This window comes from Mangifera indica, chromosome 15 (genome assembly GCF_011075055.1).
Source record: "Mangifera indica cultivar Alphonso chromosome 15, CATAS_Mindica_2.1, whole genome shotgun sequence".
In the NCBI taxonomy this organism is placed as follows: domain Eukaryota; kingdom Viridiplantae; phylum Streptophyta; class Magnoliopsida; order Sapindales; family Anacardiaceae; genus Mangifera; species Mangifera indica.
In genome coordinates, this window is record NC_058151.1 from 2,522,588 (window position 1) to 2,539,557 (window position 16,970).

Here is a 16,970-nt window from a genome sequence, read left to right on the forward strand (position 1 = left end):
CTTGTCCCAAAAACAGCTGGTAAATGTCTTAAGCAAAGAAGATCAACAAAACTAATTTTTGTAAGATCTGTCGAGTCTCTTCCACTTCCAGCTGTTTCCTCTTCATACTCCGTGTTCACTTTTCTCAAATACAAAGCCACCCTTCGTATAAAATCTTTAATCCATAGATACTTCTTTCTCAGATTCTACTCTAAAGAGTATTTTACTCACACTACTCATAACTACACTCTCAACCCACTTATCTTATCGATTTCTATGGAGTTTTTCTCTAGTTTTTCTGATCCACATCCTTATTCTTCTGGTTTTTGGTCACCTGGTTTTGACTTGCCTGCTGCTTCTTCTCCGGTATCTGACGGAAACAGTTCTATATCTTGCCGGGGAAATTTTTCCGATGAAGATGTGTTATTGGCTGCGAGCTATCCAAAGAAGCGAGCGGGTCGTAAGAAGTTTCAAGAGACTCGTCACCCAGTGTACCGAGGAGTGCAGCGGAGGAATTCTGGGAAGTGGGTTTGTGAAGTTAGGGAGCCCAATAAGAAGTCGAGGATTTGGCTGGGGACTTTTCCGACAGTGGAAATGGCGGCAAGGGCGCATGACGTGGCAGCGCTTGCTTTGCGAGGGCGAATGGCTTGTTTGAATTTCGCAGACTCAGCCTGGCGACTACCTGTACCAGCTTCAACTGATGCTAAGGATATCCAAAAGGTGGCAGCGGAAGCAACGGAGGCGTTCCGGCCTACACAGGAAGAGGGAGGTTTGAAACAAGAGAGCGAGAAAATGGTTGAAGAAGAGAGGACGACAATGTCGGATGAAGTGTTTTTTATGGATGAAGAAGCAGTTTTTGGAATGCCGGGATTGCTTGCAAATATGGCTGAAGGGATGTTGTTGCCGCCTCCCCGATGTGAAATAGATGGTGATGAAGCGGAAAGAGATGGCGAAATGTCACTTTAGAGCTACTCAATTTAATTATTAAAAAAAAAAAAACCATACGAATATTAAAAGCACTGGGAGTGACTAGTTAGACTATGGAATTGTGTTTGGCTGCTAGGAAAACTTAGTAACTTAGTGGGTTCCGTACTTATAATTTTTGACTAGTACGGTGCGAGCATACATACTTATGAAAAGAAGTTGTGCTATATAGTTGCTAATAATAATGGAGCAAATGCTCAAAATGTGCACTATAGTAGAAGTTTGAAAAAGCTCTTTTACCCGCTCGGGTTGTTTAATGTATTATAGCTTGTCAAACAACCCCAAAAAAGAAAAAAAAAAAAAGAGGAAAAAATAACAAGTAAATGCTATTTAAAGAAAGTTTCTTCTTAGCCCACTAAGCCCAAAAAGACTGCTTCTTTATTTACCTGTTCTAGGCAAGAACTGACAATGCAACCATAAAAGAGAGTTGCATATCATCTTCTCGCCACCCTGTAAAACCAGAAAAGTGGTGTTTCAGAGTTAATTAATTACTGCATAAAGCAGTAAAATTGACCAACTTCACCACATAATCCCGCATTTAGTTATATTATCCCATCATCAACAACATAAACCAGCATTTACAACAAAATTAAGGTACCATAGTTCTATGAGTCTTCTACCTACCAAATCTAACTATTATCTTCAGAGGAATAACAAACACAATGAGATATCCCACATACTCCATGGAAATGATGCAACATCAAAAACAAAAATTTTTGAAACAACAGGACCTGCGATTCTGGAGAAAAAAGTTACATCAGGTGACAAAGAATACAATCTGATGTTGAAGTGACGGATGGGCATGTCAACGGATTTTGATACAATCTACCATCTGATAAGCATGTGCTTCTGGATAAAGAAACGGTTACTTAACTTTTTTGCGGAGAGTTGATGTTCTGAACTCGGCGTCGTCCCTAATAAAGCTCCACCAAAGGTATGTGAGAGGGATGCTAGTGGCGTGATATAAAGCATGAGCATCAACAAAACCCCAGTAAGGTGGGAAGTCGTATATGTCCAAGAGCATGGCTACAACACCTCCAACAACAACCACCCACAGTTTCCAGCGTGATGGATGACGGGTGACACCAGCCCATACTGCCCATATGAGAAGTTGAGCTATACCCATGGTCACACAAACTTTCTTGTTCAGTCCTGCAAAAACGGTTTTGAACAGAGAAAAAACCATTGGTTAAACAGCATTGAGCTAATTCATTGATAGTCAATAGTTTGTTTTCTATCATTGATGTATACTTTAACATAGCACAATCTTTTAGAGTATGCTTCGAAAAGTGATATTAACAAAATCTTGGAATTGTATTCACATGTCCTCATATCCCTTAAAATATATATTAAATTAAAATAAAACATGAAACTAATTAGTGGTGACACAATAAAATAATCAAATGTAAATGCTATATAAGGAAGGAAATATGAATTTTTAATAGGGTGGTCAAGTTTGGTGCAACAGAACCAGTAACTCCAAGATATGAAGCAAATGCAAAAGTTGAATATAAATATAAAGAGAGGACAAAACTCATATTTATCATGAAAGTGCAAGTTTTTGCACAAGAGAAGACCAGACAGATAGCAAGGAAAGTTTGCTGGCCGATTCCAAATAGTAGAGAAAAGGTTATTTTGATACAAATTTTAAACCAAGCAGTAAAGAACCAACATTATAGTCATATGGTTATTAATATTGGTAATAGATCGTGGTACAGGTCCAGACAGGTGGATTATGTATTTATGTTGAAATACTAACATTCCTTATAAGGTTATATCATATATGATGTCACTATTGAAATATACTGTAATGAGTTGTACAAATTCTTGTTATTTATACTTTCCTAGTTTAGAAGATTACAATTAATTATAGAAAATTAAGGGGTTGTAATTGAGTGAATAGAACGGTGATTGTGGGATCATAGCTTAATTATAGGGATTCATTTCATGTAACTTCTTTATATATATCCTGTGCTTATACATATGCAATAATAATAAAAAATTCATTATTGTTAAGATGGTATCAGAGCAAGGTTTTAGACCACTACATGTTTCCTAATTATTTTTTTCTTTTGTGTTTAAAAAAAAAAAAAAACAATATGAGTGAAACATCAGGATCCAAAACAGTTCCTGGTGTTGTCCAATCTGAAGGAATATTCAATGCAGGAATAATCCTTACAGAAACAAATTATGATATATGGTCTCAGCTAGTGGAAATGCAAATTGCTGAAAGGGACAAGATCTCCTATATTCATGGCAAGACTAAGCCACCTGCAGAAGGAGATAAAGGCTATGAAAAATGGTATGCTGAAAATCAAAAGATAAAAAGATGATTATTAATGTCTATGACTCCAGAAATTATGAGGCGTTATTTACGCTTACACACTGCCTATGAAATTTGGGATGCCTTGTTAAAAGCATTCTATGATGGAAATGATGAACTGCAAGTTTTCAATTTGAATCAGACGACCTTCTCAGCAAGACAAAACGAACAAGTTCTCTCTGTGTATTATGGGGAGTTGACCGAAATTTTTCAAGAATTAGACCATCGTGATAAGGTGATTATGAAGGATCCAGATGATGTCAAAGCTTACCGTAAATCCATTGAACGGTTAAGAGTTCACATATTTCTTGCTTGATTGGATGAGGTTTTTGATCAAATCCAACGAGAAATTTTGCACAAAGATCCAGTGCCAAATCTGGATGTGTTACTCTTTGGTTCGACGAGAAGCTGTACGTCGTACCACCTTGAAAAGTGATTTTGGAACTTCTGAATCCAATGCCATGATGGCTAGGAATCGATCAAAAAATAGTAGAATAAACAATGGGATTAACAAGTCCTCTTTTAAATGCACTCATTGCAATCAATCTGGTCATACCAAAAGTAGTTGTTTTGAGCTCGTGGGATATCCAGAATGGTGGGATCATAGTCGCTCAAAGAAAAATAAGAAAAGGTCTTCAACTGCAGCAACTGTTGAAACAAAGACTGAAGATAATGTTACTGAATAAACCTCAGCATTAACATTATCTGCAGACAATGGTGGTAAGGCTTTAAATATTTCTACACCTGTTTTTAATAGTGCATGGATAATTGACTCTGGTGCTACAGATCATATGACATTTGATTCTAGACAGGTCTCACCGCTTGATCCTTCCAACCAAAAATTTGTCTCTACTGCAAATGGAACATCTACCCTAATCATTAGGAGAGGACCCTTAACTCTAACTGATACATTAAATTTAGACTCTGTGTTAGTTGTTCCATTTTTAGAATATAATCTTTTGTCAGTTTCTCAAATAACAACTACCTTATCTTGTGTTGTAATTTTTTGGCCTGAATTTTGTGTGTTTAAGGACATCAAAACCAGGAAGACGATTGGTTGTGGTATTGGACAAAGAAAACTATATTACTTGGACTTGAAATCACAAAGTACCAAACGCTTATGACAAGCCTTGAAAATGGATAGTCATGAGGAGGATAAAAGAAAATCAGAAATCTGGTTATGGCATCGCCGTTTAGCGCACGCTTCTTTTGGATATTTGAAAAAATTATTTCCTAATTTATTTACAAAAGTTGATGTTGCTAATTTCAAGTGTGACGTGTGTGAACTTGCAAAAAGTCATCGTGTTTCTTTTCCATTACGATTGAATAAAAGTCCACTTCCTTTTATGTGCATTCACTCTGATGTTTGGAGTCCATCTAAGGTCACTACTTTGGGTGGGTCACGATGGTTTGTAACATTTATTGATGATTATACCAGGATGACATGGCTGTGCTTGATGAAATCCAAAGCTGAAGTGAACTCAGTATTCCAAAAGTTTCATAAAATGGTTGAAACTCCATATAATGCAAAGATTCAAATTCTTCACAGTGACAATGGTGGAGAATATCAGAATATTAAACTTCAACAATATCTAGAAGCACAAGGAATGATTCATCACACTACGTGTCCTAACACACCCCAACAAAATGGAGTTGTGGAGCAGAAAAATAGACACTTGTTAGAAGTTGTTCGAGCATTATTAATTGACGTTCATATGCCATTATCTTATTGGGGAGAAGCACTCACTGCTGCAGCCTATTTAATAAATCGAGTACCCTCCAGCACTATCAATTTTAAAACACCATTCCAAATCCTTAATGAAATAGTTAATGCCCCATCAGCTCCAAATTTACCTCCTCATGTCTTTGGGTGTGTAGTGTTTGTACATCTCCACAAGCATCAATGCACTAAGTTAACTCCTCAAGCAGTGAAATGTGTTTTTGTTGGATATGCCACACATCAAAAGGGATACCGGTGTTACCATCCTCCAACTCGTCGACTATTTGTCACAATGGATGTCATCTTTCATGAAGATACAATGTATTTCTCTGAGCCTGAATGTCAGGGGGAGTACCGAAAAGAAATTCAGACTCTCAATTATGATGAAAATGGTAACATAGATGTGATTAACTTAGATCTAAGTGGTCCAACATTGGACTCCAATGATGATGACAATCAAACTAGACAAAATCAAGAAGTGGGTGAATTGACATTGGATCGAGGTATAGCCGAAGAAGTGGAGCTACCTCCAACTCAACCTCACATTGAGATCCTTGAAAATATGGCTACACCTTCATCTGATATACCACACCAATCACTTGCTGAAGATAATCCTAAGCCACACAAAAGACAGTTACCACAACGTCAAAATAGAGGTGTTCCTAAACCCACATATGAACCTGAATTGTCTAGTAAAGTAAAATATCCTATGAGTCATTATGTGTCTAACCATCGTTTGTCGGAATCAAACATGTCATTTATGAATCAATTGTCTGTTGTATCTATTCCTAACAGTGTGCAGGAAGCCTTAGCAGACCCAAGATGGAATGCAGCTATGAACGAGGAAATGGAATCTCTGGAAAAGAATGAAACATGGGAACTCGTTGATCTTCCACTCGGAAAGAAACCAGTTGGATGTCGATGGATTTACACTGTGAAGTACAAGGCAGATGGCACAATTGAACGCTTTAAAGCGAGGTTGGTAGCAAAGGGATACACTCAGACCTATGGGATTGATTACACAAAAACATTTGCTCCTGTAGCTAAAATTAACACAATTCGTGTATTGTTGTACTTAGCTGCAAACTTAGATTGGCCATTACAACAATTTGATGTGGAGAATGTTTTTCTACATGGTGAACTATTCGAAGAAGTCTACATGGATCTCCCACCAGGGTATAAGATATCAGAAAAACATAACCAGAAGGTCTGTAGGCTAAAGAAATCATTGTATGGGCTAAAACAATCTCCTAAAGCATGGTTTGGAAGGTTCACAAAATCCATGAGAGCCTTTGGCTACAATCAGAGTAATTCAGATCATACTCTTTTCCTCAAAAAACAGCAAGGAAAAATCACTGCACTCATTGTATATGTGGATGATATGGTGGTTACAGGAAATGATCCTGAAGAAAGGAAAGCTCTTCAAAACTACTTGTCCAAGGAATTTGAAATGAAAGATCTAGGCTCTCTAAAGTATTTTCTTGGGATTGAAGTATCCTGATCTGATAAAGGAATATTTCTATCTCAAAGAAAATATGCCTTAGGTTTATTGCAGGAAACGGGTATGCTTGAATGTCAACCAGTGATACACTAGTAGAAGAAGGCTTAAAGCTTCGTGAAGAGACCAGTCAAGTACCAGTTGATAAAGGAAGATATCAAAGACTTGTAGGGAGATTGATGTACTTATCACATACCAGGCCAGATTTAGCTTATGCCTTGGGTATTGTTAGCCAGTTTATGCACAATCCTGGAGAACAACATATGAATGTTGTTATGCGCATTCTGAGGTACTTGAAAACTGCTCCAGGGAAAGGAGTATTGTTTACTAAAAATGAAGACTATCAAAGTATAAAAGCATATACTGATGCTGATTGGGCAGGTGATGTCAATAACAGGCGATCTACATCTGGTTACTTTACTTTTCTAGAAGGTAATCTTGTGACATGGAGAAGCAAAAAACAAAATGTTGTAGCTCGCTCAAGTGCTGAAGCTGAATTCAGAAGTATGGCACTTGAAATTTGTGAGACGTTATGGTTAAGACTCCTATTGCAGGATTTGGGTTATTCAGATAACCAACCTATCCAACTATTTTGTGATAATAAAGCAGCATGTGATATTGCTCATAATTCAATACAACATGATCGTACAAAGCATGTCAAAGTGGATAGATTTTTCATTAAAGAAAAACTGGATGAAAAGATCATGGAATTGCCCAAGATTCGATCAGAGGATCAATTGGCTGATATACTTACCAAAGCAGTCTCAAACCGAGTATTCTCAAATTTTGTAGACAAGTTGGGCATATATGACATTTATGCACCAACTTGAGGGGGAGTGTTGAAATATACCGTAATGAGCTATACAAATTCTTGTTATTCATACTTTCCTAGTTTAAAAGACTATAATTTATTATAGGAAATTAAGGGGCTGTAATTGAGTGAATAGGACGGTGATTGTGGGATCATAGCTTAATTATAGGGATTCATTTCATGTAACTTCTCTATATATATCTTGTGCTTGTACATATGCAATAATAATAAAAAATTCATTATTGTTAAGAGTCACAAGTGAAGGTCAATAGAGAATGAATTACCGTAATCAAGATTAAAGAAATTCAGGTACAAGATGTGAGTTGTCACAAATGCAATCAGTGGTGCAGCAACCATAACCCTGGAAGCTTCATCTCTCACGTCAAAAGCTCTCAGTATTGCTAGAATAAATGTAAACCCAACTAATGCAACAGCAGATGAATAGCCTAACTTCTCTGTCAACTCAACATCTCTACATTTAGTTAAAGCACAAAGTATCATTAATATATTACCAAGAAAATGAAAATAGTAGCACAATTAAACAAACAATCTGATAATTATTTGACATCAAAAGATTTAAGAGGTCCTCTCAGTACAGCATAGCAACTCTGCATTAAACTATCATTCCAGTCAAACTTTGTACAGATTATACTAACTTGCATATTACACAATAGTTTTTATTTTTCCTTGGTTCCACAAAATTGCCCCCATATAGCACTAAAAAGAAAATAATGTGTTGTGGGATGAACAAAAACCAATTGCAAACAGCATCTGAATATAGAATTGAAAGAATTAAGGTCCACTCCTATGAAAAAGAATTTGTAGATTGTTGAAGCAAGTGGTGACAATGAGAAGAAGGATTTATGGGTAATGTTGCAGGTATAGAGGTACAAACAAGAGATGACTACTTACCGACTATGGAAAACAGCATTCCAAAACCAAAAGTTCATTGCTAGTATTCCATAGATATGCCACAAACCAGTATATTCGTAATAGGCCTTCTTATCCGGCCTCAACGGCAACTTGTAGTTTAGAAGGATGAAAAAGGACAACCAACCATGAAATTGTATGGAAAGATTGAGTGCAGAGACAGCAACAGAAACAGGTTCCTGAAAACATTAAAAAGAACATTTTGATTGACAAATCATTCAAGTGAAATTAGCCAGATTTCTTTAGTTACATTAACAGTAAAATACTGTTCCAGCAAATAATATGTAACAACCTGGATACCATAAACACGACGGAATGGCCATTTCCCATGATACTTGACAGGCTTGTCACCAACTTTTTCTCTCTCCTCTTCCCTAACAAGCATACATTGATATCGACAGTCACTGCTGCAGTCCCATTGTTTCCACCTGATATAAAGTGGTTCTTGAAGATACCACGGTCCACCCATAGGTTTCCCGTCAGATGAGAAGTTACAGTGTTGGAAACATTTAGCTCCTACACATCCAGTTTTCTCACACTCCTCCACACAAGCCCTGGAAAATAAATGACAATTATGATAAGAATAATAGCTCAACAGGCAAGATCATAATCATATTAAACATCCAGGATAGTATGCAGATATCTACTAGTACAATCAAATTATGAAACAACATAGATAGATGGAGTACTTTTAGTATAACATAAATCTCAGGTTTAGTTAATCCCCCTGCCAGTACTTCAAGATATCACAAAAAGTTATTGTGCAGCCAAAATTTACTTCTTAGGAAATCTCAGACCTAGCTTCAAGAACTACCATGTTACTCAAATAAAGAGTTGGTCAAGCATGACAGTTGATACCATAAGAGAAACTTCTCACCATTCTAAAACAGACTTTAAAAATCAATGTAAAAACACAAGCAGAGAGAGCATGAAAAATACTTGAGAAAGTTGACTGGAAAAAGGGAAAGCATGCTATAATCTAGCCAAATAAATGGTAACAAATTTCAAGTAAGGAAGACACCAAGAATTGTACACAGACCCCCTGCAATATCAAATCTAAAATGGTTAAACCGACTTTCACAAATTCAACCCCAAAACTCCTTAGGACATGCTTTAATCATTAAACTCAATGTACAACTAAACATGTGTTTGGGAATGATGTATAAAAGCGCTTAAATTACATTATGTAAAAAAAAAAAAAATAACCAACTGCGTAGCTCTTTATATTCAATGAATGGCCTCTATAAAAAAACCTATTACCTACTTGTTTAATATATCTTTCTTTAGATTCAATATATCTTTCTTTTGTCCCTTTCAACCTAACACAACCAATAGCGCACAAAAGCAAATTTGACTATTTGATAAATGTTCAAAAATAACAAAACTTCTCCAAAATCCATCCATAATCTCACAAAATCAGAAACAACAAAGGTTCTTATCACAGAAAATTAAACTATTTTCAAGCTAAGTAAAATTACGTAGAATCTCAAGCAAAAGAAACTGAGTCTTCAACTATAGTAACCATATCCATCATAACAAAACAAGAATCTAAACTTCCTCTAAACAATTGCTCATAAAAAAAATATTACTCGCTCTTCAAAACAAAATTGAACAAGCAAGTATTATTCCAGCAAGATTGAATCTATCGGAAATATAAGAACGAACAACAAGCAACTATGTGAGCTGAAAAACTTCACTTGTAAATCGGATCAGCATCACCGGCACTAGCGTGAAGAGAAGGAACCAAACAAGAAAGTGTTAGAAGAAGAGCAATCCAGTTGAAGTTAGCCATCCAAATCGTGGAAAGTTGAAGTCAACAGAGCAAGGTTTCAAGATTTCTACATAATCACGGCGATGGAGGCTGGAGTGAGAACGTGATTGAGTTCCATAAAAGGAAAGAGTCGAGTCAGGGGATTGACTCAGTGGTGAAGAGAAGATAGAGCAGAGCTTAAGGTGAGGTGACTGGTGAGTCAGTCTTGACTCTTTTATGAATCGTGAGTATGATGAGAGGCAGGGGCCGGAATCTCGTGAATAAATGATCTCAGAAACGATTTACGAGAAGACACGTGGAATCGAAGATGCTGGGGTGCTTTTACGATATTGACCTTCAACTTTAGCGCTGATAGCGTGCTATGTACGTACTTGCGCCGAAACTGGGAGTACTCTACGTACTTTTCGTATTTCGGAATATGTTTTTTTTAACAATAAAATATGGAAATAATAAAAAATATTAAATTAAATGACATCTAAAATAAGAAACCTATAAATTCATTAATATTTTATTTTTCTCCTGTAATCATATATAGAAAAAACAGTCATTATTTATATTTTTATTTATTTTATATTTTAAGTGCAATATTTTAAATTTTTTAAATTAAAATATATTAAATATATATTTTTATTTTTTTATATTTTATAAATTTTTAAAATATAAATTATTCTTTATATTTTTAATTAATTATCATAATATTATAATTATATAAAATCAAAAATCTAATTTTTTGTCATCTAAATTTTTAATCCTCTATGATATTTTTAGTTATGATTGAGTTTTAATTATATATTATGTTATATTACATTTAATAATTAATTAAATGTTTTATATTTAAATTATCAATTAAAAAATGTATAATAAATTCTAAAATTATAATTGATATTATAGATTTTTAGAAACATATTATTAATAATATATCGTATTAAATTCATATATATATATTTTATATCTTTTTTCATCTAAATTTTATAATTTTTTTATAGATATATTTTTTATTATTTATTATATAATACTTTTTTCTTTTGGTTTTTCGTCCCGTATTTACTGTATAGCCTACAAGTATGTTTTAATACAATAATAATAATAATATGAAAAGATTTTTAGGGCTGTGCTTGCCTCCTGCCGCTTTCCATAGTATAGATTCCTCTTCCTATTCGATTAACAACTCTTAATTTCTCTGCAAATTCCTTGTTAAAGCTCTTTACCCAACTTCAAAGCTTGCTCTCTCTACAGGTAATTTTCGTTTTCTCATTATTTCGGTAAAAAACTGATGCTTTTCGTAATGGTTTTACTGAAGATGCTGCTGCTATCGATGCATTTTATTTATTTTCGGCTTTTTGGAAAATTGTGTAGTTTTCACTCTGTTTCTGGAAATCCTGATGATAAGAAACTGAATGTTGGCGTTTTTTCCTTTTTCCTGCCTGTTTTTCAGCAGGCTAACAGGGCACTGGTTATTAATATTATTTTCTATAAATTGTGAAGTTAATGAAATGAAGCAAACGCATGAGAAGAGAAAGTGAGCAATTTCTGATCGTAGAATGATAATTCGATCTAATTTTGTCGAACTTTTAGTTCTTGTGGGGAAGTTTTGCTTCTTAATCTGGTTATTTCTCTTCAATCGTATTGGTATCTTTTGGAACCTTATTTTATAAATTCATTTGATCATCTTTTGCTATTCATCTTTGCAGGATCTATTGGTACATTAGTGATTACAATTGAAGTCATTAACTTTACTTATTGTTTAATTTATGGCTGATACTATGGATGATGCATCATTGTTGAATATTTCACTGCCAGATGACGCCCTGCAGCAGTTACTAACTGCTTCAGGGTCATCTTCATTGAAAGAAATCCTAGAAATTCTTGTTGAATCTTCTAGAACTGGAGGTGGCCGCTCTGACCTTGCTTCCAAGAACATCCTTCCTACAGTCCTTCGGCTTATTCAATCAATCAGTTATGCCTCTTGTCGGCAATATCTTATACTATCACTGAAGCTCTTTAGAAACCTCTGTGCTGGAGAAATTACCAGTCAGAATTCATTTATTGAGAGCGATGGAGTTGGGGTTGTTTTATCAATTATGAAGTCTGCAGGACTTGATTCTGATGCAGATTGTGGGATCATTCGAATGGCATTACAAGTTTTGGCTAATGTTTCATTGGCTGGTGAGAAACATCAGCGAGCTATTTGGAGTATGTTCTTTCCAAATGAGTTTGTTACACTTGCTAAAGTACGAAGTCAGGAGACTTGTGATCCATTGTGTATGGTTATATATGTGTGTTGCGATGGCAGTGCTGGATTGTTTCAGGAGTTATGTGGAGAAAAAAGGTTGCCTATTATGACAGAAATTTTGGTGACTGCTTCATCAGGTACATTTTCATTGACAGCATCGAATTGCATTCTTCTTAGTCTCCATCCAGTTTTGCTTTAATGGTGTTTGCGGTTGAGCGGCTGATAAAGTAAGTTCTGATTTTCTGAACTTTTTTCTTTTGTTGTCTCACCAGTTGGTTTTAAAGAAGATTGGTTGAAGTTACTTGTTTCAAGAATATGTGTTGAAGAAATATATTTTCCTCTTTTGTTCTCCAACCTATACCAAGTCAGTGCATCTGAGCAACTTGAAGATCCTAACCTAAGAGATAATACTTTTTCAACAGAGCAAGCTTTTCTTATGAGAATTGTCTCAGAGATAGTAAATGAACAAATTGCAGAAGTCATTATACCCATTGACTTTGCAGTAAGTGTTCAAGAAATATTTAAGAGATCGATTAGGGTGGTCGATTTTTCCTCAAAGGGCAAGTCCAGTCTTCCTACAGCCTCTTCTGCAATCAACATTCTTGGATACTCGCTCACAATATTGAGAGATATCTGCTCACGGGAGGGATCTGCTGGTTCTAATTCTGAGGGCTCTGCTGATGTTGTTGTTTCACTAAAATCCTTTGGACTCATTGAAATGCTTTTATGTTTGCTCCGTGACCTCGAGCCTCCAGCAATAATCAGAAAAGCTATGAGACTGAGTGAGAACCAAGAAGGGACTAGTTTACACTCAGGCAAGACCTGCCCCTACATAGGATTTCGGAGAGACATTGTTGCCGTAATTGGCAACTGTGCATACCGAAGAAAGTATATACAAGATGAAATTAGGGAGAGAAATGGGGTTTTATCGCTACTACAACAGTGTGTTACTGATGAAGATAACCCATTTCTAAGGGAGTGGGGCATTTGGTCTATTAGGAACTTATTGGAAGGCAATGGGGAAAACCAACAAGCAGTGGTTGATTTGGAGCTTCAAGGATCTGTTCAATTGCCTGAACTTTCTGGACTTGGTCTCAAAGTGGAGGTGGATCAGAAAACACGGCGTGCAAAGCTTGTAAATATTTCATCAAAATAGTTACAATAATAGTTTTCCTTTGTTCTGGCTAACCAGATGATTTTCACTCATCTCCGGTGCACCTCCTACATTAATTTGACGGTTGCTTGGTTTTCATTTTTGACCTCCGACCAGAACACTTTTGCTTCGCATACATTTAAAGCTTTTCTTGAGTATTGGCAATGGATTTCAATAGTTTCCAGAGTCAGAGAAAATTGGGGCTGGTGTTGATTTGATTCAAGTGAGAACATGGAGGGCTACTTATATTATTCTTTAAACTTCTCATAACCTTTCTCAGGATCTGTTAGGTTACTTGTATTATATGAAGAGAATTTTGATTGAAGGCACGCTGAAATGAGAGTCGGTTCTGCTTGAAACTAAACAATGTCTCATTTACTGCCTGTGAGTTCAACTTTATCCAATTTATTGAACCTATTGGAGTGATTGTAACCTAAAGTGAACTTTCTTGTCATATTTAAGTAGATGATGCACTTGCTACGATCTAGAATTAAGAGATATAATCTGAATACGATCTCCCAGAGAGTAGTAAAATTCTCACAGATAATGAATTAATTTCTGTGATTAAATCAGAAAATTGATTCAGGCGCACTTCTAAAGAGCTGTATTGGGCGCACATTCGAATGTTTGGTTTTCCAGAGAATCTATCTTTCTAGCAGCTTCACCTCCATCTCTTCTACGGTGTAGTTTAGAGTATGCACAACAACAGTGTCATCTCTGCTTTCTATCTTCAAGTTTCTTTCATTTTTGCAGAGCCGGGAAGTGAACAAGGATATTAAGGAGAGTCTGGAAACTGCAAGCAGGCAAATGCTGCATATGTACTTTGGTCAGGGGTGTTAAATAATAAGTTATTTCCAAACCAATTCATATAGAGTTTTGGGTCTAGGGGACGTTTGGTTTGGGTAATGTTTTATTATCAAAATAAAAAGATTACCTTAAAGATAGATTACTTAAAAGATTACTAGGTATAAATGATTATTATGTTTGATAAAATTTGATAGGTATAAATAATTATTGTGTTTAATTAAAGGTAATAAAAAATTACTAGTAAATTATTTTATTTAAATGCTCTTGAATATAATTATTTTTAAATATTTTTCATATTATTTGTCACATTAATTAAAAATAAATTTATTTTTGTCTCAAAAAATTAATAAATACTAATATAATTATAATAAAATCAAAATTACTTTAGTAATCTTTAAATATCTAAAGTGAATATGGTAATCAGATTATCATCTATATTACTTGTCACGTCAGTATAGGTAATAGAAGATTACTGTAATATTTTATTACTGACAAACCAAACAAGAGAATAAAAGATAGATTACCAAAGTAATTTTTAAAACTCATAACCAAACCGGCCTTAAGGTTTTTTATTGTGTTTACATATAATTTACTGTGATTGTCAGGAAATGAAAATCTGCTTGCGTGATTTAACATTTTGAAATGTTTTAAGAAGGGGAAATCAGAATATTGAGGTTGGCAAGGCATTCGGTTGGAAGGCAAAAGAAGGTATTCATGAAGGCATCATCAATAGGTACCACAGTTGCCACCCCAACCAATCTGCATTTCCCTTATTTGTCCAACCCCTCCTCCCCTATTCTGATTTTTCCCTTGGATTCCTCTGATGTCAGCACTGTGTTCACCAGCAACAGAGGCGGCACTCTATAGATACTTCCCACAGAAAACCAGAATTTGTCCATGAATTCTAGATCAACCTATAAAAAAAGCATGTTCTCTGATATACAAGCTGTCCATCTTCTCTTTTGTAACCACTATCTATCAATAGGTATTTTACTTGGCTAGTTTTTTGGTTGATGCTTCCTGGAAAGAGTTAAGGGACAGTATCAATCCCAAGAAATGGTGGCAAAGGCAGTCCCAAGAATCTAGTTGTTCCATTTGTGAGTGTAATAATATAGAGAGTTTTCAGTTTTCAAGTGAAAAGAGGCTGAAATTTCCTCAATAAAGTTACCATTGTGATCCTTTCTAATGTTGTAAACATCAGTTTTTTGCAGCTGAGTCCGAGTAGTTGTGTTGGTTCTGGAAATCGCTTGTTCTTGACTAGGATTGTAAAAAGATAAAGCAAGTGTGCTGATTCTATAACTTGGTTTTCTTAAGGTGAAATGGCATAGAATTGGTGGATTTTAGCAGTTTATCTTACAACCCATTAGTGGAGATTCTTACTTTTGAATTCTATGAAGAAAGTACCTTACAGCTTTTAATTTGGAGATTCAGTGCATATGTAGTAACCAACCAGAAGCACGAGTTTGCAGAAATGTACCAAATTTAGACTTGGCCCAGGACAAGATGAAAAGTAAAATATTTCACAAACAAATCAGTCCCTCCCCCATCTTTTAACATTTTAAAATATAAATTAAAAAATTAAGTGATAATGGATGTAGTCAACTTAAGGAACATCCCAGCATCCACATCAGTGTCTTGGCAAGGGCATATAGCAGTATGATGGCGTTTTTTATGCACAACTGAACTCCACCCTTCCCTCCACAAAGTGAAGTTGACAATGATAATTATGTATATTGATTAGGGCATGACACTAAAATTACTAAAATAATGTATATACCAATGATTTCATTTTCAATATTTCTATGCATAAAAATTTTATGGACCACACCAAGCGAATGAAATCATTGTATTAGATGAGTCAAAAGTTTAATTTTAAAATATTATTAAAAAAAATATAATCCTGTTATTTTTATTTTTGAAATCTCACTCCTTTACCATTGAAGCTACCTGAGAATGATCCTACTATATTTGTATCTCCAGCAGTGAAATTACAATATCTCTTTATCATCTTCATAATCACAGATTTGGCAAAGCAAATCAAACAAGTCAACTCTATTAAGGCCCTACCAACTCTAGCTGTTTCCATACTTCATAGATTCCGTCAAAGATTTTTCCAAATGGATTGAGCAAACTCACTCAAGGAAAATGATGGAAGCCTCATTTCCAGAGTTTACTTTCGCAGGCCCAAAACTAAAATCCAAAAGGGCAGCCCACAAAGTGATCCAGCTGGAAGTGTCATGAGATGCAGGGCTGATGAGGATATTCTGGAAAATTCAGAGGAAATGCTGGAAGTGGAGAACGTGCAGCAAGTAACTGGAAGGGGCCCTGATCAATTGGAAGGAAATGGATTAGTGGGAAAGAGGGCAACGTGGGCAGAAGATTAAGCAAGAAATTAAGCAGCCATGAGGAAAGTGGAAGAGAAAGACTGCCTATAAATACAAGAAGAGAGGAGAATGGAATTGATACTAAATTGCCTTTTATTTGTTGCTGTGTCATTTTAATTATTGTTGTTCTACTGCTTTGATTAATTAGATTGTTATTGCATTGGTTATGTTCAATTCTGTAATTAGATGCTGCAAGTACTACTGAAATTGAACTTGTTATTTCTTTTTTTCATTCAGTATTGAATTACAAATTGTTGCTGAGTTTACATTCTGAAAGCTGCGTATTTTACTTGAATATTTTTCCTGTGAGAGATCCACAAGTTTGAGTGATCTGGAAGCTTTCTTCGTCTGGAATTCTTTGTCTACAGGTCTGACTC

General features: G+C 35.3%; 3 protein-coding genes across 7 annotated transcripts; 2 read left to right on the forward strand and 1 right to left on the reverse strand.

The window, feature by feature from the left end:
- The first annotated feature begins 81 nt into the window (after positions 1-81).
- Positions 82-1,224, forward strand: LOC123197846 (dehydration-responsive element-binding protein 1A-like). The gene has a single exon (XM_044612296.1). It carries the CDS (start codon positions 256-258, stop codon positions 943-945), a length of 690 nt encoding a protein of 229 aa, XP_044468231.1. The 5' UTR covers positions 82-255; the 3' UTR covers positions 946-1,224.
- A 257-nt stretch (positions 1,225-1,481) lies between these two features.
- On the reverse strand, positions 1,482-10,261 carry LOC123197845 (post-GPI attachment to proteins factor 3-like). Its single transcript, XM_044612295.1, has 5 exons — positions 9,943-10,261; positions 8,538-8,799; positions 8,228-8,424; positions 7,600-7,787; positions 1,482-2,115 (listed from the first exon to the last, which is right to left on the reverse strand). Exons 1-5 carry the CDS (start codon positions 10,035-10,037, stop codon positions 1,829-1,831), a joined length of 1,029 nt encoding a protein of 342 aa, XP_044468230.1. The 5' UTR covers positions 10,038-10,261; the 3' UTR covers positions 1,482-1,828.
- Positions 10,262-11,096: 835 nt separating this feature from the next.
- LOC123198108 (ataxin-10) lies at positions 11,097-13,882 on the forward strand. 5 transcript variants are annotated; one of them, XM_044612710.1, is made up of 4 exons: positions 11,103-11,252; positions 11,455-11,622; positions 11,708-12,386; positions 12,522-13,882. In XM_044612710.1, the coding sequence occupies exons 3-4, from the start codon at positions 11,768-11,770 to the stop codon at positions 13,403-13,405; spliced, it is 1,503 nt and encodes a 500-aa protein (XP_044468645.1). In that variant the 5' UTR covers positions 11,103-11,252; positions 11,455-11,622; positions 11,708-11,767; the 3' UTR covers positions 13,406-13,882. The 5 variants fall into 5 exon arrangements, with proteins under 5 accessions (XP_044468643.1, XP_044468645.1, XP_044468646.1 ...); XM_044612711.1 differs by having other exon boundaries at positions 11,455-11,535; XM_044612712.1 differs by having other exon boundaries at positions 11,105-11,252; positions 11,452-11,535.
- Positions 13,883-16,970: the final 3,088 nt, after the last annotated feature.

What these genes read in the sequence shown, in the direction of transcription:
- LOC123198108 (XM_044612708.1), top strand. Translation starts at nt 11,768, where the DNA reads ATGGCTGATACTATGGATGATGCATCATTGTTGAATATTTCACTGCCA. An exon ending in TTTGGTGACTGCTTCATCAG is followed by an intron (nt 12,387 to 12,521) that starts GTACATTTTCAT and finishes TTGTCTCACCAG; the next exon opens with TTGGTTTTAAAGAAGATTGG.
- LOC123197845 (XM_044612295.1), bottom strand. Translation starts at nt 10,037, where the DNA reads ATGGCTAACTTCAACTGGATTGCTCTTCTTCTAACACTTTCTTGTTTG. An exon ending in GTCGTGTTTATGGTATCCAG is followed by an intron (nt 8,425 to 8,537) that starts GTTGTTACATAT and finishes TAATGTTTTCAG; the next exon opens with GAACCTGTTTCTGTTGCTGT. An exon ending in AATGCTGTTTTCCATAGTCG is followed by an intron (nt 7,788 to 8,227) that starts GTAAGTAGTCAT and finishes AACTAAATGTAG; the next exon opens with AGATGTTGAGTTGACAGAGA.
- LOC123197846 (XM_044612296.1), top strand. Translation starts at nt 256, where the DNA reads ATGGAGTTTTTCTCTAGTTTTTCTGATCCACATCCTTATTCTTCTGGT.